Source organism: Myotis myotis, unplaced genomic scaffold, assembly GCF_014108235.1.
Source record: "Myotis myotis isolate mMyoMyo1 unplaced genomic scaffold, mMyoMyo1.p scaffold_m19_p_33, whole genome shotgun sequence".
Taxonomy (NCBI): domain Eukaryota; kingdom Metazoa; phylum Chordata; class Mammalia; order Chiroptera; family Vespertilionidae; genus Myotis; species Myotis myotis.
In genome coordinates this window covers 1,257,562-1,279,838 of record NW_023416339.1, presented here as the reverse complement: position 1 = coordinate 1,279,838, position 22,277 = coordinate 1,257,562, and the positions used below count along the sequence as shown (strand labels likewise).

The window sequence follows — 22,277 nt, the reverse complement described above, 5'->3', positions numbered from 1 at the left end:
TTTATGAGTGGTCACTCAGCTCCAGTGAGGTTGGGAGAGGAATGAGGTGCAGAATGGACAGAGCTGAGCCTGGGGGCAGACCCAGGTACTTACCTGTGCCTCCAGGTGCATTAAATGTCAGTGACCCATTGGGTGGGGCCTTGCTCAGCTTTTTGAAGACGACATGTTCCATTTTGTCGAGCAGGGTAGTGGCCACATAGTTCTGCTCTGAGTGGGACAAGGTCTCCAGGTCCCCAGGGTTCTCCAGCAGGTCATCCACCCCCTGTATGAGGTCCTGGGGGTGTGGACACAGAGCCATTGGCCCATGCACTAGAGGGGCTACAGGAAGACTTTGCCCACTCAGCTCCAGTAAACGGATTCTAGATACTGTGTATTTGGGGATAAAGGTGGTACCGGATTGCCCCTGCAATCCAGCCATTTAGAGGTCAGTCCTGTTCTTGAATGCCAATGGTGACATAAACTGACTGGGCAGGAACAGCAAGAAAGGTGTTAGTTGGTGTGTGAGGATCTAACAGTGAGTACAAGTACCTGCATGTCTGCTTTCCCCACCCGCCCTGGGAGAAGTGAGGACTCAGAGCAGGGCAGCTCTGTGTCTCTTCCAAAACCAAGGCTTCCCCAGTCCTCTATGGGATGCCTCCATGTGCCTCTCCCAGGTTCTGTCCTTACCTGGATCTTGTCCGGATCTGAGGCTGACTTGAAGTCTCTGTCGAAATCATCAAATTTTTGTAACAAACTGGAGACCTTTGAGGAGAAAGGAGATGTGACGGTCAGAGAGCCTCACAGGTAGATGGGGAAACTTGGGGAAAATAGGTGGGTGCTGCAGGTGGCACGGAGGTATTTCCTGCCTCTTTGTCCCTGTGGGAGTCACTCACCTTGCTGTTGTTGATTCCAGGGTATGCAGTCCCGGTGCCGGTGCCAGTGCTTGTGCCGGTGCCAGTGCTTGTGCCGGTGCCGGTGCCGGTGCCAGTGCCTGTGCCGGTGCCGGTGCCGGTGCTTGTGCCGGTGCCGGTGCTTGTGTTGGTGCCGGTGCTTGTGCCGGTGCCGGTGCTTGTGCCGGTGCCGGTGCCTGTGCCGGTGCCAGTGCCAGTGCTTGTGCCGGTGCCTGTGCCGGTGCCGGTGCCAGTGCTTGTGCCGGTGCTGGTGCCAGTGCCGGAGCTGGTGCCGGAGGGGATCCCTGGTGCAGACAGAAGGGTAGTTCATTAGGTGTATGCGAGTGTGTGTGTGTGTCTGTATGTGTTGGGATATTCTGAGTTGACTGAACTGAAATTTTTGGGGAGGGTTAGGGAGGTCCCTTGTGTAGGAAAATTGATGGAGGCTGAGTAGCTGAGAATTGGGGTCAGGGTGCCAGGGTTGTTGGTCAGGGACCGGGCTGGCTAGGGAAGGTGGACCCACCCTTGAATCTTCTCACCCCCATGTTTCTGGACAGGACCCCTGAATCCATCATTGTCTGGGAGGTCCGAGAGTCTATCTGGAATGTTTGTGATCCCAGGGGGTCTGGTGGGAGAAGTACTCATTCTGGAAGTCACTGGTGATGACAAAGAAGACAGATATTGCATTGGAACACAAAACACTGTGAGTTCCTGAAGCAACTTAAATGTCATCACTTTCTCAAAAATAAGATATCAGGTGGGTGGGGGTGAGGGTTCCAAACTCCCAGAAGTGACACTCTGAAGAGGGTTCTCAGCCTTGAGGTTTGGAGAGGGTGGGTGTCCAGGACAGCTTTTTAATGTTTTTGTTGTTGTTTTTTATGCCTGAGAAAGTGGGCCAAATGACCTCAAATCTCATGGGCAAGAACAGATCATATATATATATATATATATATATATATATATATATATATATATATATACACACATATATATATAATGTCTATAGACTATTACATTTTGAAAATGAAATGTATTTTAATAAACACTGCCTTTATAATTATAAAAAAATTAAAAGGCAACCTTCAATTTGAAGAAAATGTTTGCAAATCATATATCTTACAAACAGTTAACATACAAAATACTATATAAAGAACTCTTTTAATTCAATAGACAAAACACACAAAACTACACCATCGAATTTAAAAATGGGTAGTGGATCTGATAGACTAATCACGGAAACCTGATTGCCCACCTCCCTCTTAGCGCCCTGCCCTAGCTCCTCTCTCTCATCCTTGACAAAATGCTTCTGTGCTGCTCTTAGCGGTGAGGGTTCTGGATGCCCTATAAGCTCCCCCAACAATCTCTGTATGCCCACTCCAAGCCCCTGTACCATCACATCTCTTGAAGCGGCTAGTAAGGATCTCTCCAGATGAAGAATTGAATCCGTGAGCACAGCGACAGGCAGTGGCATTGACACATTTGGAGTTCCGAGGACACCACCAAGCACAGTCTTCCGGGGTAGAGGCTGTGGGTATGGAGAGCATGGTCAGAAGGCCCATGAAATGGAAGAAGTCAGCTACCAGCTGGGGATCCAAGGGCTTGTAGGAAGGGGTGAGGAGAATGAAGATGATGCCAGACAAGCAAGAGCCACCCAGATAGTGGATGCCAGAGTGGGGGAGAGAGGGAGTTATGGCTGATACTGGACTTAGCAGAGCTCAGAAAATTCTGGACATTTAGGGAGGAAGAAATAGCTTCTCTTATTTTCAGAAGACCCTCTCTGGGCCTCTTCAGAGTAAGCCTCCTTCTCTCCTTGTTAATGAGAGGACCCAGACCCCAGCAAGCACTACCCAGCTTATGCCACTAATTGCCCTGGCTGGGAAGACTCACCTTTAACGGTTTCTTCTGCAGCATCCAATGTGGAAAAGAGCTGCAAATAGAGTCCTGATACTGAAAGACAGAGAGATGATCAAGATAGGAAAGTGGAGCTCTAATTTCAACCCCTGTCCACAGGGCCACTCCACCTGGGAGGTGGCTCTGGCCCTGCAGCCCACAGCTTTCTGGCAGCTTCTTTGAGGTTTCTATACTTGAAATCAAGGACTCTGTCTTTCCCCTCCATTTCCTGGGACTCCCCAAGGAGTCAGTCACTGAGAGTCAGGGAACCTCAGGTGCTACAGGTAAGGGGACAGAACATACAACAGCTGATGACAGGGACACATCTTAGAAACTCCAACCTTTTCCAATGGAGAGTATATCTTAAAGGAGAAAGTACTCAGGCTGGCTTGCCTTTTCCCATGTCCACATTCTTTGTTCTTTGGCAATGGCAGAAATCTGCTTTGAAAAGGCCCCACTCTCTCCTCCTAGTGAGTAGCTGCCAGTTCTTATTCACATGGAGGCATCCTATAGGTGAATGTTGTGGCTTCAATGCTCTGTTGTCCAGTTGTGGATGTACTAGTAAGTGTCCTGAGTTCTCCCTGTCTTTTAGCCCCTGCGCACTCGCTTCCCTGGCAGCTCCCAGGTGGGGCAGCTCCCAGGTGGGGACATCATGATTACCTGTGTCCCAGCCTGAGGATTTGGACAAAGGCCAGGGTGGGCCTTCCTGGGAGCCAAATGCAGGAGAAATGTGTTCCCTGAGCAGTACCCAGCTTGGCTCCCATTGATGGCCTTTGTCCTGCTTCCTCCAGGACAGCTGCTCTCTGCCTTAATTCTCCTTGCTGGCAGGACAGATTTCTCCCTTCCATGCTAACTCTGAGACTCAAGCTGGCTCAAGACCCATCCATGAACCTGACTCCTCAAGGGGCTTGGAGGAAGGGGTGAGGAGAATGAAGATGATGCCAGACAAGCAAGAGCCACCCAGACAGTGGATGCCAGACCATGGTAGACAATGGGGGTTGATGTCCAGCCATGCAGGCTTGGGGTGGTGAAGGTGCCTCTTATGATCCCCACAAAGGCATCCCCTGAACTGACAGGAAGTAGTGAGAATTCACTTCTGAGTAAGGCCAGCAGTAGGTAAGGGCTGGGTGGCTGAAGAAGGGAGCAGATGCTGATGGATGAGGAGTGGCAGCTATTTCTGTTATCTGGTTTCTTGGTCTCCACCAGGGACACAGACCTATAGGTCCTATTGAGGGGGGACTCACCCTCTATCATCTGTGCCCCAGTGGTTTGGGCCCCCACGTGGCTTGAGTTGACCTCTACCAGAGAGGGTCAGGCCTGAGGCAATGGTGTCCAATTACATCCTCTCTTTCAATCTTATCCAGATAGGAGCCTCTTCCATTTATCCAACTTTCTGAGTATGTGTGGGGTGGTCTATGTCACCCTGCCCACATCCAACACAACATCCTCCTGGGTGCTATTCATCTGAGTTGCCCACAGGCCCATGAACTGAACTTATTGGATTGGATCAGGGTGGAGCCTTGCTTGGGAAAATAGATTGGCTGAGAGGCTGAGAAGTGGGGTCAGGGTGCAAGTAGGGGTTTCACCAGGTGTGGTTGTTGGCCAGGGAAGGACCAGCTGGGCCACATGGACCAACCCTTGACTCTTCTCACATGTCTGAGCAGGGTTCTTCAAGGCCTGAGGGATATGAAATTGCTCCTAGGTGACCAAACCTATGTGGACTCTAGTGAGGGAAGATCTCATCCTGGCAATTACTGATGAAGAAGAAAAGGATGGATATTGCACTGGAATGCAGTACTCTGTGAGCTCTTGAAGTATCTTGAATTCCACCCCTTTCTTTGTTTTATGAAATTAAGATGCCAAGTAGTAAGAGGATGTTCCAAAATTGCATAAGTGGCACTTGGTGGGGGCATTCAGAGCCTTGGGGTTCTGAGAGGGTGGGAGACCTGGTTAGTGCCCAAGCTACCATCTGATGAGCTAGAGAAAGGATTGAGAATTCCAAACCTAAAGAATGAGAAGGTGGAAGACATGGGATTTTTCTTACAATCACAGGGTTTATCAGGATCAATGCCGAACATTGCCTCAGAAGCAGGCCTGTAGCCTTGGCCGCAATGGCAGTAGGACTCCATGAAGTCTTGGCAGTCTAAATATACTCCACAGGACACTATTGAGTTTGGTCCACAGTCCTTGATGTCTGGAACACAATAGGACAAAATGTCACCTCTCAAAGGCACAAAAGTTCTCATTGGGCAGAGACCCTGCCCTCCAGTCTGACCCTGTCATGGGGGCTGTACAGAACACAGGTCTAGGGTTGCACTCCAGGATGGAGCTGGGCAGAATCGGCTGCTCCAGTGCCTACTGACTCCTCTGCCCATCTTTACTTTCTGAGGCACCTGCAATCAGACACTCTGCTGTGTCATGATGGGGTTGAAAGGAAGTCTGCATCCCTCTCTTCAGGCCTTGACGGGTAGATGGAGACACTGATTCAGGCTCCAAACCCTCCTTTGTGGTGCTATTTGCATCATTGCGACTTGGGGGTGGCCTCCAGTTAGGGTGACAGTGGATTTGATGGCCATCCTCAATGCTGAGGTTGTGGAGGGAGTCATGGATGGGGGCTGTACAGGGTGACGTGGCACTCATCACACACCTGGAGATAGAACCAGGTGTCAGCCCCTGCCATTGACAGCTTCCACTTCTCTTTAATCACAGTGGGCCAAGTACACCTCACCCTCCTTGATAAGTCTTCTTATCTCCATCCTGGGTAAGATCCCCTGTCATCAGAGGCAGTAGGGGAAGAAGCAGCACGAAGGTGCTCACAGCTGTCATGGGGGTGTTCTCTGGCATCTTAACCCTCCATGTTCTCTAAACCTGAGAGAAAGATGCCCATGAGCCAGGTCTCATTTGAGTAGCTCAGGGATTCATTGAGCAGTGGCTAGACACCACTGGGTAAGAACAGCAACTTAATAAAAACGAAATGAATAAAAATGTAGGGTCAGAAAGTTTGACCCTGTACATTCCAATCAAGGGACCAAAGACTTTAGGGCCTGAAAGGACTCATTGGGATCATGATGAGTCAATTAGTCTCCTCCCAGGTCAGAGTTTCTTTTCTAAATTCATGAATTTCCCTTTTAAGGCCTAGGCTGTGGAGTCAGACCAGGACAGGAGAGGAACTGGGAGGGACCCACATCTGTGGGATTCATGTTTAGCCCCCAGACCTGTAGGGGAGGGAGTTGGGGGCAATCAGGGGAACAGTTAGGCATTGATCAGGCTGGCAGGGGAGTGGTTAGGTGGCAACAGGCAGGCAGGCAGGTGAGCAGTTGGGAGCCAGCAGTCCCGGATTGTGAGAGGGATGTCCACAGGGATCGGGCCTAAACTGGCAGTTGGACATCCCCAGAGGGGTCCCAGATTGGAGAGGGTGCAGGCTGGGCTGAGGGACATCCCCCCCGAGTGCACGAATTTTGTGTACCAGGCCTCTAATGAAAATAATAATTACAGTAACAGCAGTAACAATGGTAATAGCTCCATTGTGTAAGCTCTAAACACCCTTCCTACTAATTACAAAAACCTAACTGCCCACTTCCTTCGTACTACCCTGCCCTGTCTCCTCTCTCTAATCCTTGACAAAATGCTTGTGCTGCTCTGGATGCACCACAATCTACCCCAATAATCTCTTTATGTCCCTCCACCCCTTTCCCCCAAACCTCTGTACCATTGCAACTCTTCAAGTGTCCACTGGTGAAGACACTACTTGATGCAGCACTGAATCCCGGTGCACAGTGACAGGAGGGGGCATTGACACATGGAGGGTTCGGAGGGCACCATCGAATACAGGCTGTGGGGTGGAACAGTGAGGATGGAGGCCATGGTCAGAAGGCTCAGCAATGGATAAAGCCATGGACAACTGTGAGTTCAAGACTAGAGGAGGGGAGATAAGGGAGGGATGGCTGCTATTGGAAGAGGAATAGACAAAAAAATCTGGGCATTTAGAGAGGTAAAACAGCTTTTCTTATCTCCAGAAGACCATCTCTGAGCCTCACTTGCAGAATAAGCCTTCTTCCCTCCCAACTGGTGAGAGGACCCAGACCATAGCCTGCACCCCCCAGCTTAATATCACTAATGGGCATCTGTGTGGACAGACTTACCCCTATCCTCCTGGGCTGCAGAAACTAATGGCAACAACAGCAGCACTGACAGTTCTGGGACAGAAAAACATGAAGAGAAGACAAAGAAAAGAGAGTCAATCTCCAATTTCAAAACCTGGCTGCATGGCCATTGCTTCCTTTGGAGGTGGTTCTTACCCTGCAGCCCATGGCCTTCCAGCAGGTTCTTCGTGTACTTGACTGGGAATTGAGGACTCAATCTTTCCCCTCCACCTCCCAGAAAAACCTGAGAAATCAGTCACCAACAGATACAGTCCTCATGGATCCTCAGGTGCCACAGGTTAGGGGACAGAACATACATGACGGATGCTGATAGGGACACGTCTTAGAAACCCCAACCTGTCCCAAAGGAGGGGATAGATCTTCAAGATCCCTTTGCCCAGATCTAGTTTCTTGTTCTCTGGCAATGGTAGAAATCTGAGGATTTCTCTTCCAGGATCATTTCCCTTGTTAAAAGTACATTTTCTGGGTATACAAAAGGAGCTGGGTATTAGAATTAGACTCCAAAGTGTGAGCCCTAGCTCACAGTGTCAGCAAGGATAAGAACCCTGGAATGGAGAGATGGGGGCTAATGAGAGGTGAGGAGTGAGAACGAAGGCAGCTGCAGGTAGAGTCACTATCTCCTGGTTAAGTGGCCTCTCCAGGTATAGCACCCATGGCTTCTTTGGCTCCTTCCACATGAGCTCCTGGCCCTCAGACAGAGCACTGAGGGCACAGCCTTTGCCCTTTTTCTTCCAGTTCAGCCCTAAGGAATAAGTCACTGAACAGGCTTTGTGGTCTGAAAACCACTATAGGTGCACAGGGATGAAACCTACCCTCCAGGCGATAACTGGATCACATATGTAGAGTCCATCCTTTCATGCATATGAGTCAGTGAACCCTATGCAAATTCAGCTCTGTGTGCCTTTACAAGAAGTTTCTAAAATGTGTCCATTCTTAAAAAAGTCATGTACCACAAATCAGATAATGATAAAATGTGGCTATGTTTCATAAAAACCAGGAAGCAAATTACAACCAATGGGGAAAACCTAATGGAAACACCGAACGTACTAGGTAACAGTTGCTATCCTAAGCATTGAAGGAAATAAAGACTAACCAGGCTTTGGCTGACCTCATTAATACTGATTTTACTAATTCACTATCCTTTAAATCATGCCATGATACACACACAAAGATGATGTATTTCTTAGCATAATAGAGTTTTCAGATAGCTTGATTATTTAACCTTCTGAAAAAAATGATATGTGCTAGTTAATCTTATGTATCAATTTGGTTAGACTACAGTACCCAGACATCTAGTCAACATTAGTTTACTAGAGGCCCGGTGCACGGAATTTGTGCACAGGTGGGGTCCATAGGCCTGGCCAGCGAACAGGGCCAATCGGGGCCAAGCCAGAGAGGAGGCAATGGTTGCCAGGCTGGGCACGGAAAGAACGGACACCAGATGCTGATTTGGCCATCATCGGCGTCCCGCCACCGTGTGGTTCCCTGCCTCCCTCCCTCCCTCCTTCCTCACTGCTGCTACTGTGGCAGTTGGGTGGCAGGTCGATTGGGGCCTGCCAGCTTGGGGGGAGGGACAGGGCATGGGAGGTTGGCCACTGGCCCTGAGGAGGGAGCTGGCCCTCAGCCCCCCTGGGAAAGGGGCAGTGTCTACTGCCACCCACCCCTGGTTCCCAGTCCCAGCCTGGAGGCTGGCCCCAATCAGGTGATCAGGGCCTACTGGCCAGGAGGAGGGATAGGTGGAAGTTGGTCAGCCTTCGGAGGTTGGCTGTGGGAGCACACTGACTACCAGGGGACAGCTCCTGCATTGAGTGTCTGCCTCCTGGTGGCCAGTGCGTGTCATAGTGACCAGTCATTCTGGTCGTTCTGGTAGCTTAAGCTTTTATATACAGTATATAAAGACTAGAGGCTCAGTGCACAAAATTTGTGCTGGGCGGGGGGGGGGGAAGGGGGGAGAGTCCCCTCAGCTCAGCCTGCATCCTCTCCAATCCTGGACCCCTTGGGGGATGTCCATCTACTGGGAATCAGGCCTAAACCAGCAGTCGGACATCCCTCTCACAATCCCGGGCTGCTGGCTCCTAATTGCTCACCTGCCAGCCTCCTTGGTTGCCCCTAACTGCTGGCCTCCTTGGTCATCCCTCATGGCCCCACCACTGGCCTGGTCATCCCACGCAGACTGCTTGTTCAGTCGTTTGGTAGTCCCTCACTAACCACCCTGCCGACCTGGTTGTAGGCAGCCATCCTGTGAGGGTGTGAAGGTTAATTTGCATATTTCCTCTTTATTACATAGGGTGTTGCTGTGAATGTGGGTTTTTAAAAAATCTTTATTGTTGAAAGTATTACATATGTCCCTCTTTTACCCCATTGACCTCTCCCAGCCTACCCCTACTCCCCACCCCAAACCTTTACCACCCTATTGTCTGTGTTCCTGAGTCATGCATATATGCATACAAGATCATAAGTTGATCTTTTCCCACTCACCCACACTCCCTTGCTTTCCCTCTTAGGGTTGACAGTCTGTTCTGTGCTTCTATAACTTTGAATCTATTTTAGATAAGATTAACATTTAAGTCAGTAGACTGTGAGTAAATCAGATTGCCCTCCATAATCTGGGTGGGCCACATCCATTCAGTTAAAGACCTTAAGAGAAAAAAGACTGACTTCTTCTTCTGTGGAAGAGGGAATTCTGCTTCCAAACTGCCTTTTTAAATTTTATTTTATTTTTAGCGAGAGCGGAAGAGAGAGGGAAAGACAGAGAGAAACACATTGATTGGTTCCCTCCTGTATGCTCCCTGACCATGGCCCAGGCCGGGGAGGAGCCTGTAACCAAGATACGTGCCCTTGACCGAAATCAAACCGGGACCCTTTGGTCCGAAGGCTGATGCTCTATCCACTGAACCAAACTGGCTAGTGCCTAAACTGCCTTTAGACTTGGACTTCAGATGCAACATCAATTCTTCCCTGGGTTTTCAGCCCACTGGCCTGCTTGGTGGATTTTGAACTTTCCAGCCTCCACTAATCTCATGAGCTCATGCCTTATAATAATGAGTTTCTCTCCCCCCTTTCTGCCTTTCTCTCTCTCTCCCTCTTGCCCTCTCTCCTTCTCTCCTTCCCTCTCTCCCTCCTTTTCTCCCTCTCTGCTTTCCTCCCTCCCTCCTATTGATTCTGCTTCTCTGAAGAAACTGGACTAAAACTAGTGGTTAATGGGAAATGTCTGTTAAGTCCTTGAGTATGCCCTAGGAATAAGTTTCACTAACTTTCTCCTCTGAGATTTAATATAAATCAGTTAATGTCCTTAAATTTTCTTCCAGTGTACCTTATAGAGATACTGGGAAAACAAGTCAGGTATCAAGCAAAAAACAAATAATATTTTCAAACTGGGTAGAGAGTTCCCAGATAGCTTTGATTGTCTATGGTCATTGCTATAATTTTACCTACCTGGCAGCACTCTTAGACATCTGTTTCTCATGGTGCAGATGCAAGTCCAGCCACTAAGGATTTCTGATCTCAGTCTGTGTGTGTTAGAAAAACCCTTTCTATTTGAAGTATATATTGTGTCCTAGAGGAAGTGACTTAAGAAACTGTTGATTTGCATTTTTTCTTTCCCATAATCTGCCCAATAATTAACTTCTCAGGAACTCCAGTTCTTCTTTTTAAAAATTTACACAGTATTTTAAGTCTGTACAGGAGGCCTCTTTGAGGGTGATTTTTAAGTGTTTTTACAGAGGAAAATGTGATACTGTGCATTCAAAGACCTCCCCAAATGAAGAATCACTCTACTGGTCTTTTTGCCCCTATAGGACCTTAGGTCAGAGTGAACAGAATTATCTCTTTATTATCTGTTAATAGATATTTTATTGAGGTATAATTGACCTACATTATATACTTTCAGATGTACAACATCATAATTCAATAACTGTATACACTGGGAAATGATCACCAGAATGTCTAGTTAGCATTCATCACCATGTATAATTATAATTTTTTTTGTGATAAGAACTTTTAAGTTCTACTTTTTTAGCAACTTTTAAATATGCAATACTTTATTATTGACTACAGTCACAATGCTGTACATTACATGCCCTGGCTTATTTATTTTGTAACTGGAAGTTTATATCTTTTTACTCCATTTAACCATTCCCCCCATTCACCCCCCAACTCTGGCAGTAACTAATCTGTGCTCTGTATCTATGAACTATTTTTTTATTTTTATTTCACATATAAGTGAGATCACATGATATTTGACTTTCTCTGTCTGATTTATTTTTCTAGGCATGGTGACCCCCCATCTCCATCCATGTTGTCATCAATAGCAACACTTCATTCTTTTTTTAAATGGCGAAATCAGACAGTCAAACCTCAGAGGGAAGGTAGGGGAGGGTGGGGGTAAGGGGGAGAGATCAACGAAAGGACTTATATGCCAGCATATAGGCCTAACCAATGGACACAGACAACAGGCAGGTGAGGGCATGAGTGGGGTGGATGGGGGGTAACATGGGGATAAGGACACATATGTAATTACTTAATCAATAAAAAAATAAAAAAAATATTCTCATTCATGAATAGGCAATTAGACTGTTTCCATATCTTGGCTGTTGTAAATAATGTTGCAATTAACATGCGGATATATATTTCTTTTTGAGTTCGTATTTTCTTCAGAAAAATACCCAGAGATTAAATTGCTAGATCATATGGTAATTTTATTGTAATTTTTTAAGGGACCTTCAAAAGTTACTGTCTTGTTGCTATTTTAAAATACATATAGATTCACAGGAAGTTGGAGAAACAATGCTGAGGTTCTGTGTACCCTTCACCCAGGTTCTTGGAAAGATGACACTTTTATGTAATGATAGTCACATACTTAAGCCAAGAAGTTGGGATTGGTACAATGTGTGTGAATAGTTCTGTGACTTTTTTTTTTAAGTTTATTTTATTTTATTTTATTTTTTTTTTATTGCTTAAAGTATTACAAAGGGTATTACATATATGTCCTTCCCCGCCCCCCGTGCCCTTGACAATCCCCTTGCCTCCCCTACCCCCCGTGTTTTATGTCCATTGGTTATGCTTATATGCATGCATACAAGTCCTTCGGTTGATCTCTTACCCCCATCCCTACTGCCCCCCAACCCTCCACGGCCTTCCCGCTGCAGTTTGACAATCTCTTTGAGGCAGCTCTGCCTCTGTATCTATTATTGTTCAAAAGTTTATAATGGTCTTTATTATCCATGAATGAGTCAGATCATGTGGTATTTTTCCTTCATTGACTGGCTTATTTCACTTAGCATAATGCTCTGCAGTTCCATCCATGCCTTTGCAAATGGTAAGAGTTCCTTCTTTTTTACAGCAGCATAGTATTCCATCGTGTAGATGTACCATTGTTTTCTAATCCATTCATCTACTGATGGGCACTTAGGCTGTTTCCAGATCTTAGCTATGGTGAATTGTGCTGCTATGAACATAGAGGTGCATATATCCTTTCTGATCGGTGTTTCTGGTTTCTTGGGATATATTCCTAGAAGTGGGATCACGAGGTCAAATGGGAGTTCCATTTTCAGTTTTTTGAGGAAACTCCATACTGTCTTCCATAGTGGCTGCACCAGTCTGCATTCCCACCAGCAGTGCACGAGTGTTCCTTTTTCTCCACATCCTCTCCAGCACTTGTCGTTTGTTGATTTGTTGATGATAGCCATTCTGACAGGTGTGAGATGGTACCTCATTGTTGTTTTGATTTGCATCTCTCGGATGATTAGTGACTTTGAGCATGTTTTCATATGTCTCTTGGCTTTCTGAATGTCCTCTTTTGAAAGGTGTCTATTTAGATCCTTTGCCCATTTTTTGATTGGATTGTTTATCTTCCTTTTGTTAAGTTGTATGAGTTCCCTATAAATTTTGGAGATTAGGCCCTTATCAGATATGACATTGGCAAATATGTTTTCCCACACAGTGGGTTTTCTCGTTGTTTTGTTGATGGTTTCTTTTGCTCTGCAGAAGCTTTTTATTTTGATGTAGTCCCATTTGTTCATTTTCTCTTTAGTTTCAAGTGTCCTCGGAGCTGTATCAGTGAAGAAATTGCTTCAGCATATGTCTGAGATTTTATTGCCTTTGGATTCTTCTAGAATTTTTATGGTTTCCTGTCGTACATTTAAGTCCTTTATCCATTTTGAGTTTATTTTTGTGTATGGTGTAAGTTGGTGGTCTAGTTTCATTTTCTTGCATGTATCTGTCCAATTTTCCCAACACCATTTATTGAAGAGACTATCTTGACTCCATTGTATGTTCTTGCCTCCTTGGTCAAATATTAATTGAGCATATTGGTTCGGGCTGATTTCTGGGCTCTCTATTCTATTCCATTGATCTATATGTCTGTTCTTGTGCCAGTACCAGGCAGTTTTGAGAATAGTGGCTTTGTAATACAGCTTGATATCTGGTTTTGAGATCCCACCTACTTTTTTCTTTCTCAGGATCGCTGCAGCTATTCGGGGTCGTTTTTTATTCCAGATGAATTTTTGGAGAGTTGGTTCTAGATCTGTGAAGTATGCTGTTGGTATTTTAATGGAAAGTGTGTTGAATTTATAGATTGCTTTGGGTAGTATGGACATTTTAATGATGTTGATTCTACCAATCCATGAACACAGTATGTTCTTCCATCTGTTTATGTCTTCCTCTATCTCTTTTTTCGACGTCCTGTTGTTTTCTGAGTAGAGGTCTTTTACCTCTGTAGTTAAGTTTATTCCTAGGTAGCTTAATTTTTTTGGTGCAATGGTAAATGGGATTGCTTTTTTAGTCTTTCTTTCTGTAAGTTTACTATTGATGTATAGAAATGCCTCAGATTTCTTGGGGATAATTTTGTATTCTGCTACATTGCCAAATTTGTTGATTAAGTCTAGTAGTTTTTTGATAGAGTCTCTAGGGTTTTGTATGTATAATATAATGTCATCTGCAAATAAGGACAGTTTTACTTCCTCTTTTCCAATTTGGATGCCTTTTATTTCTTCTTCTTTTCTAATTGGAATGGCTAATATTTCCAGTACTATGTTGAACAGGAGTGGTGAGAGTGGCCATCCCTGTCTTGTTCCTGTTCTTAGGGGAAATGGTGTTAGTTTTTGTCCATTGAGTATGATGTTGGCTGTGGGCCTGTCATATATGGCTTTTATTATGTTGAGGTATGATCCTTCTACTCTCACCTTGCTGAGAGTTTTTATCAAAAATGGGTGTTGGATTTTGTCAAATGCTTTTTCTGCATCAATTGATATGACCATGTGGTTTTTTTTCTTTCAATTTGTTTATTTGATGTATCACATTTATTGATTTGCGGATATTGTACCATCCTTGCATCCCTGGGATAAATCCTACTTGGTCATGGTGTATGATCTTTCTGATGTACTGCTGGATCCGATTTGCTAAGATTTTGTTGAGGATTTGGGCATCTATGTTCATGAGGGATATTGGCCTGTAATTCTCTTTCAATGTGTTGTCTTTACCTGGTTTTGTTATTAGGGTGATGCTGGCTTCATAGAATGATCTTGGAAGTATTCTTTCCTCTTGAATTTTTTGTAGTGGTCTGAGGAGGATAGGTTTTAGTTCTTCCTTGAATGTTTGGTAAAACTCCCCTGTGAAGCCGTCTGGTCCTGGGCTTTTGTTTGCTGGGAGCTTTTTGATGACTGCTTCAATTTCTTCCATAGTTATTGGCCTATTGAGATTTTTAGATTCTTCCTGATTGAGTGTTGGAATGTTGTGTATTTTTCTAGAAATTTGTCCATTTCCTCCAGGTTGTCTAGTTAGTTGGAGTAGAGTTGTCCATAGCATTTTTTAAAAAATCATTTGTATTTCTATGGGGTCTGTTGTTATTTCACCTCTATCGTTTCTGATTTTGTTTATTTGGTCCTCTCTCTTTGCTTCTTGGTGAGCCTGGCTAGAGGTTTGTCAATCTTGTTTATCCTTTCATAGAACCAGCTCTTGGTTTCATTGATTTTCTGTATTGTTTTTTTGGTCTCTACATCATTTATTTCTGCTCTGATATTTATTATCTCTTTCCTTCTGCTCACTGTGGGCTTTTCTTGTTGCACTCTTTCTAATTCTTTGAGTTGTAGAGTTAGATGATTTACTACCATTTTTTCTTGTTTTTTGAGATAGGCCCGTAGAGCTATAAACTTCCCTCTCAGGACTTCTTTCATTGCATCCCACAGATTTTGGATTGTTGTGTTTTCATTGTCATTAGTTTCCAGGATGTTTTTAATTTCTTCTTTGATCTCATTGTTAACCCAACCAATATTTAATAACATGCTATTCAGCTTCCAAGTGTTTGAGTATTTTGGGTTGTTTTTATTGTAGTTTATTTCTAATGTTATGCTATCATGGTCTGAGATGATGCTTGGTATGATTTCAATCTTCTTGAATTTGGGGAGACTTTTTTGTGACCCAATATGTGGTCTATTTTTGAATATGTCCTATGAGCACTTGAGTAGAATGTATATTTCGTGGCTTTGGGGTGAAGTGTTCTGAAGATGTCAATTAAGTCCATCTGATCTAGTGAGTCATTTAGAATTGCTGTTTCTTTGCTGATTGTTTGTCTAGAGGATTTATCCAGTGATGTCAGTGGTGTATTAAAGTCCCCTACTATGATTGTATTGTTGTCGATCCCTCCTTTGATATCTTCCAGGAGTTTTTTTATGTATTTGGGTGCTCCTTCATTGGGTGTATATATGTTTAGCAGGGTTATATCTTCTTGTTGTATTGATCCCTTTAGTATTATGAAGTGGCCTTCCTTATCTCTTGTGATGGCCTTCACTTTGAGGTCTATTTTGTCCAATATAAGTATTGCTACCCCAGCTTTTTTTTTCATTTCCATTTGCCTGAAAGATATTTTTCCATCCCTTTACTTTCAGTCTGTGTGAGTCCCATCTAATGAGGTGGGTCTCTTGTAGACAGAAAATATATGGGTCATGTTTTTTTATCCATTCAGACACTCAATGTCTTTTGGTTGGAGCATTTAGTCTGTTTATGTTTAAAGTTATTGTTGACAGGTACTTGTTTGTAGCCATTTCTCTTTTTTGTGTGTGCCTGTTTTTTTTTCTGAGCTTTTTATTTCTTCTTTTTACACCAGTCCCTTTAGCATTCCTTGCATTGCTGGCTTGGTGGTGATAAACTCCCTTAGCCTTTTTTTTGTCTGTGAAGCTTCTTAATTCCCCGTCAATTTTGAATGATAGCCTTGCTGGATAGAGTATTCTTGGATTCAGTCCTTTGCTTTGCATTACTTTGAAAATTTCTGTCCATTCTTTTCTGGCCTTATGTGTTTCTGTTGAGAATTCATTTGATAAGCTAATGGGAGATCCCTTGTATGTAACTTTCCGTCTCTCTCTTGCAGCCTGTAAGATTCTCTCTTAGTCCTGAACATTTGCCATGGTAATTATGATGTATCTTGGTGTGGGTCTTTTCGGGTTCACCTTGTTTGGGACTCTCTGTGCTTGTGTGACATTTTTCTTCCCCACCTCAGGGAAGTTTTCTGATATTATTTCTTCAAATAGGTTTTCTAATCCTTGTGCCTCTTTCTGTTGTTTTGGCACCCCTGTTATTCGTATGTTGTTTCGTTTCATGTTGTCCCATAGCTCCCTTAGGCTCTCCTCCTGTCTTTTAATTTTTTTCCCAAATTGCAGTACAGTTTGGGTGTGTTTTGCTTCCTTGTCTTCTAATTCACTAAATTCGCCCTCCGCTTCCTGTAGTCTACTGTTGAAACTTTCAACGGTGTTTTTTATTGCAGCTATATCGCTCTTCATTTCTTCTTTGGTCTTACTTAAGTTGTTGATTTTTTCATCTGTTTCTTCTTGCTTCTTGCATAAGTAGTTGATTTTTTCATCTGTTTCTTCTTGCTTCTTGCATATGTTGTTGATTTTTTCCTCCATCCAGTTTATGCACTCTAGGACCCTTATTTTGAATTCTTTTTCTGTCATGTTGCATGCCTCTGTATCACTTAGCTGCTTTTCTGGTGAGTCCTCCCTTTCTTTCCTTGGGGGTTTCTTTGTCTACCCATGTTTGATCTCACTGACATATTTAGTTGTTGAGTCGTTCAGTGGCTGCTTCCTGGGTGGCAGTGGCTCCTTGGGCTGTGGTTGCTCCTCGGGCGGTTGCAGTAGCAGCTGCTCCTCAGTTGGCAGCAGCTCCTCTTGTGGGTGCTGTTCACAGCTTTGGTGGCTCTTCTGGCTGGTGGGGGGAGGATTCACATACAGCTGCTGTTCCTCAGAGGGCGTAGTGATCAGGAGGCTGCTGTTGCTTGGATCTGCTGCATTGATTTAAGGGCACATAATACAACATAACAAGGCACAACGTACCAGGCACTGAGCACAAATATATTCATGATATTAATAACCCCAAATAAAGGTGATCACCCAAATTAAGAGGATTAGGGGATAAGGAAGAAAGAAGAGAAAAAGATAAAACAGAAAAAAGGAAAAGAATAGAAAAGTAAGAAAAAAAGGAGTGCAAAATGAAATTGGGAAAAAGGAGGGGGAAAAAGAAAGAAAAAAAAGAGTGAAAAGAGAGAATGAAGTACAAGAGAGGAAGAGACTATTTATATGAGGAGAAAACTCTGATAGAACCGCCACTAATCCCAACAAATTCCAGCAACAGATCCCTGGAGATGAATGAAAACTACAAATAACCAATAATATCAAGAGAGGCAAGGGAAAACAGAAGCACAAAAATAACCGGGGGTGGGGGGAGGTGGGGGGAGGGGAAAAACCAGCGGAGAAAAAATAAAAGCAAAACAACCTCACAGCCAGTCCTAAACACACACACACACACACACACACACACACACACACACACACACACACACTATACTCAACAATCAAGCAAACAGCAACAAAACAGTAGAAAGATAAAAGAAGAGAAAAAAATTTTGGATTGTGAAGAGAGATAAGGGATAGGTGTATAAGGATTTAGAGCAGTGGAGTGGAAATAGGATATATAAGTAGGGTGAAATTTTGACGGGGAAAAAAGAAGGAATTGGGAAAATCTAAAGCAGGAATAGTGTAAGAGAAACAGGACAACAAAAGGGGAAAAGTGAGGAAGAGGGTTTTAGCATAGAGGTAAAATTGAGGTAGGGAAAATTGATGCTAAAGGAACGATGAAAATAGAATGGAGAACACTAATCCCAAAATAAAATAAAGAGAAAATAAAATGGCACTTTAAAAGGTCTCCCACTGCAGACACAGCTGATTCTCACAGCCAGATGGTCTGGAGGTCAAATCCCCCCCCCCACCCCCAGTATTACCTACAACAATGAAGGCTTAACTACAACAAGACTGCACACAAAGACCACAAGGGGGTGCACCAAGAAAACATAAAGAATGCGGAGACAAAGAAACAGGACACAAATGACAGAAATGAAGGATATAGAGTTCAAAACCACACTTTTAAGGTCTCTCAAGAACTGTCTAGAAGCCGCCGATAAATTTAGTAAGGCCCTCGAAAAGACTGGTGAGACCGCCGATAAATATAGTGAGATACTCAAGAAATCTAATGAGACCCTCAATGTTGTGATAAGAAACCAATTAGAAATTAAGCATACACTGACTGAAATAAAGAATATTATACAGACTCCCAACAGCAGACCAGAGGAGCGCAAGAATCAAGGCAAAGATTTGAAATGCGAAGAAGCAAAAAACACCCAACTAGAAAAGCAAAATGAAAAAAGAATCCGAAAATATGAAGAAAGTGTAAGGAGCCTCTGGGACAGCTTCAAGCATACCAACATCCGAATTATAGGGGTGCCAGAAGATGAGAGAGAGCAAGATATTGAAAACCTATTTGAAGAAATAATGACAGAAAACTTCCCCTACCTGGTGAAAGAAATAGACTTACAAGTCCAGGAAGCGCAGAGAACCCCAAACAAAAGGAATCCAAAGAGGACCACACCAAGACACATCATAATTAAAATGCCAAGAGCAAAAGAAAAAGAGAGACTCTTAAAAGCAGCAAGAGAAAGAAAGTCAGTTACCTATAAGGGAATACCCATACGACTGTCAGCTGATTTCTCAACAGAAACTTTGCAGGCCAGAAGGGAGTGGCAAGAAATATTCAAAGTGATGAATAACGAGAACCTACAACCAAGATTACTTTACCCAGCAAAGCTATCATTCAGAATTGAAGGTCAGATAAAGAGCTTCACAGATAAGGAAAAGCTAAAGGAGTTCATCACCACCAAATCATATTATATGCAATGCTTCAAGGTATCCTTTAAGAAGAGGAAGAAGAAGAAAAAGGTAAAGATACAAATTATGAACAACAAATACACATCTATCAACAAGTGAATCTAAGAATCAAGTGAATAAATAATCTGATGAACAGAATGAACTGGTGATTATAATAGAATGAGGGACATAGAAAGTGAATGGACTGACTATTCTTGGGGGGGAAAGGGGTGTGGGAGATGCAGGAAGAGACGGGACAAAAATCGTGCACCTATGGATGAGGACAGTGGGTTGGGAGTGAGGCGGAGGGTGGGGTGGGAACTGGGAGGAGGCGAGTTATGGGGGGAAAGAAGAACAAATGTAATAATCTGAACAATAAAGATTTAATTAAAAAAAAGATACATAAAAACTCAATCACCACAAAAATTTCCTCCATGTTATCCCAACACCTCTAACCCTAGCTGGTCTAAAACTAGGTATTTTTCATTCTTTAACAATATTCAATACAGTATTAGATTCATACTTATTGATACAAGAAAATACTCCTGATATATTTTATAAATAAGAAAAACATACCCCCTCTCACATTTCCTGTAATCTGTGTGGTGGAATTATATTAATTTCTTTGTTTACACTTTTTACACTTTATTTTATCTATGTGTCCATGTCTGTTAGTTGTCCAGAGCTCCTATAACAACATAAAACAGACTGGACAACTTAAACAATAGATATTTATTTTCTCACAGTTCTGGAGGCTAAATGTACAAGATGTAGGTGATGGCAGGATCTCTGGTGTCTCTTTTTCTCCTTTAAGAACATCGATACTATGGGATCAGGACCTTTTTTACCTTTACTACTAAAAGACCATATCTCCATATATGATATGGTCACAGAGGGGTAGGGTTTCAACATATAAATTTTATGAGGGCACAATTCATTCTAAAATACCATATGCTATTTAACATTGATAAAAATTAAGGAAAGGGTAAATTTTACATAAGAAGTATTGATTTCAATTTAATTCCTGAAGAATATTTTTTTCTGGATATAGAATTCTGGGTTGATAACATTTTTCTTTCAAAACTTGAATCATGTTGTGCTACTGGCAGCCATAATTTATGATAAGAAATTAGCTGCTATTTGAATTGTTTTCCCTTTATGGATGAGTATCATTATTTATTTAATCCCTTTGTGCTTTCAAGATTTTTGTTTTGTTTTTAGTTTTCAGAAATTTGATTTTGATGTACCTTGGCCTAGATTGTTTTGAGTTTATGCTGTGTGAAGTTTCCTCAGCTTTTTTGAATGTATATGTTTTGTAAAGTTCCAGTACGGTGACAAACTTGTCTGTGTGTTCTAAAACAGTAATGGCCCATATCCTGATGACGATGCAATATTTGAACCCATGGAAGCAAAAACCAAAAGAACTATTTATGTAACGAATATTTTCCATGAAATTTTTACCATCAGAATCTTCGTTTGTCATTAATCTTTTTAAATATGCTGGGTATTCTGGAAAATGTATATCATTTGGACAGACTTTACCTGTGCTACAACATTGAGTAAATTTCCCATCGGATGGTTTTTCATCAGAGAAATTTAGTGATAGGCAAAATTGACATCTAACAGTCATTCCACCACAACTGTGTTTGATAATTGCATCCTCATGTACTCCATTTTCCCTGAAAAGGCAGTTCCTACCAGTATTGGTAGTAGTTGCTGATGACTGTTCTTTAGACATATTCTGTTGTTGCCACCGCCTTCTTTCAACTTCAAAGGCACGTTGGTCTCTAGACATTTCCTGTCAATGACACCGGCTTTTTTCAGCTTCAGAACTATGCTTTGCCAATAGTAGCTTTTCAAAGACATTCTGCCGCAGGTGCCACCTTTTTCAACATCGGATGCACGTTGGTCTTCAGACATTTTCTGTTGTTAACTCCGGCTTCTTTCGACTGAAGAACTACGTTGTATCAACAATTGCTCTTTAGACATAGTCCCACCTCCCTGCTGTCATGGTCTGAGATGCAGGTGAATGAGAGTCTTGGCGGTCAGGCCGCTGAGGACGGTCTGACCAATGGCTGATTCTAGCTGATTCTGTGGGGGTGGGACTTCCTCCTCCCTGCTGTCAGAGTCTCCACAGTGATGATGATGAAGCGAGCATTCCGCCTGGCCGCTCCGGGCCCAGCCTGCCCAGAGGCCCTCCTCGGGTCAGGCCGGAACGCTTGCGTTGGCCTTCCGCAGCCAGGCCAGAAGGCTCTGTGCCTGCTACCCAGAGGCCCTCCACAGCCGGGGTGGAATGCTTGCCTTGTCGCTGCAACGACGAAGCAAGCATTCTGCCAGGCCACTCATGCTGCCCGCTCTCAGTGGCTGCCTCCCTGGGACTTGTGGATTCCAGGGGGCTGAGAGAACTAGGCACAGCCATCTTGTAGCTATGGGCGCAGCCATCTTGTGATAGAGTGAGGGTCAATTTGCAGATTCCCTCTTTATTAGATAAGATTGTTCCAAATTCTCTCTATGTTTACAAATGGTTTAAAAAATAGATGTAGCCCTAACTGGTTTGGCTCAGTGGGTAGAGCGTCAGCCTGTGGACTCAAGTGTCCCAGGTTCAATTCCAGTCAAGGGCATATAACTTGGTTGTGGGCGATACCCAGTAGAAAGCGTGCAGGAGGCAGCTGATTGATGTTTCTCTCTCATCAGTGTTTCTAATTCTCTATTCCTCTCCCTTCCACTCCATAAAAAAAAATAAACAAAAAAATAGATGTGACAAAAATTAAATAAATAGTTATTAATTTATTAAGATAATACCTTCATAAATTCCTAGATGTCTGTAGCAAATGTTTTTAATCACCACAAAATTTATAAATACATATTTTATGAAACTATGAATTTACATGACTATATGGGGATAGATTTCAATTAAAAATAAAATTATTAAACAATTAGAAGAAAACAGAGGGAAATCTCTACTTCTGCCCAGGAAATAAAAAATGGAAACGAGTATCTCTCCCAATCTAACAACAAGAAAAATTCATATTAACGACAAAGTCATTAATTTTCTTGAACCCATAAGAGACTTGAGGTAAGAGTAGCAAAAAAATCTAGGGAGATAGGCTAAGGAAAGACCATCAGGTCTAAAGAAAAAAATATAAGGAAAGACCATTAGGAGCACTGAC

General features: G+C 43.3%; 1 protein-coding gene across 1 annotated transcript in view; it reads right to left on the bottom strand.

The window, feature by feature from the left end:
- LOC118652684 (adhesion G protein-coupled receptor E2-like) overlaps positions 1 to 10,434 on the bottom strand; it is a 34,499-nt gene extending 24,065 nt beyond the window's left edge. The window contains exons 1-10 of the mRNA XM_036302737.1: positions 10,358 to 10,434; positions 6,902 to 6,955; positions 6,469 to 6,591; positions 4,804 to 4,953; positions 2,757 to 2,816; positions 2,260 to 2,394; positions 1,409 to 1,525; positions 873 to 1,174; positions 667 to 741; positions 94 to 274 (exon numbers count right to left, since the gene is read on the bottom strand). Coding sequence (XP_036158630.1) covers positions 94 to 274; positions 667 to 741; positions 873 to 1,174; positions 1,409 to 1,525; positions 2,260 to 2,394; positions 2,757 to 2,816; positions 4,804 to 4,953; positions 6,469 to 6,591; positions 6,902 to 6,955; positions 10,358 to 10,388 — 1,228 coding nt within the window. The 5' untranslated portion in view covers positions 10,389 to 10,434. The remainder of the gene's footprint in view (positions 1 to 93; positions 275 to 666; positions 742 to 872; positions 1,175 to 1,408; positions 1,526 to 2,259; positions 2,395 to 2,756; positions 2,817 to 4,803; positions 4,954 to 6,468; positions 6,592 to 6,901; positions 6,956 to 10,357) is intronic.
- Positions 10,435 to 22,277: the final 11,843 nt, after the last annotated feature.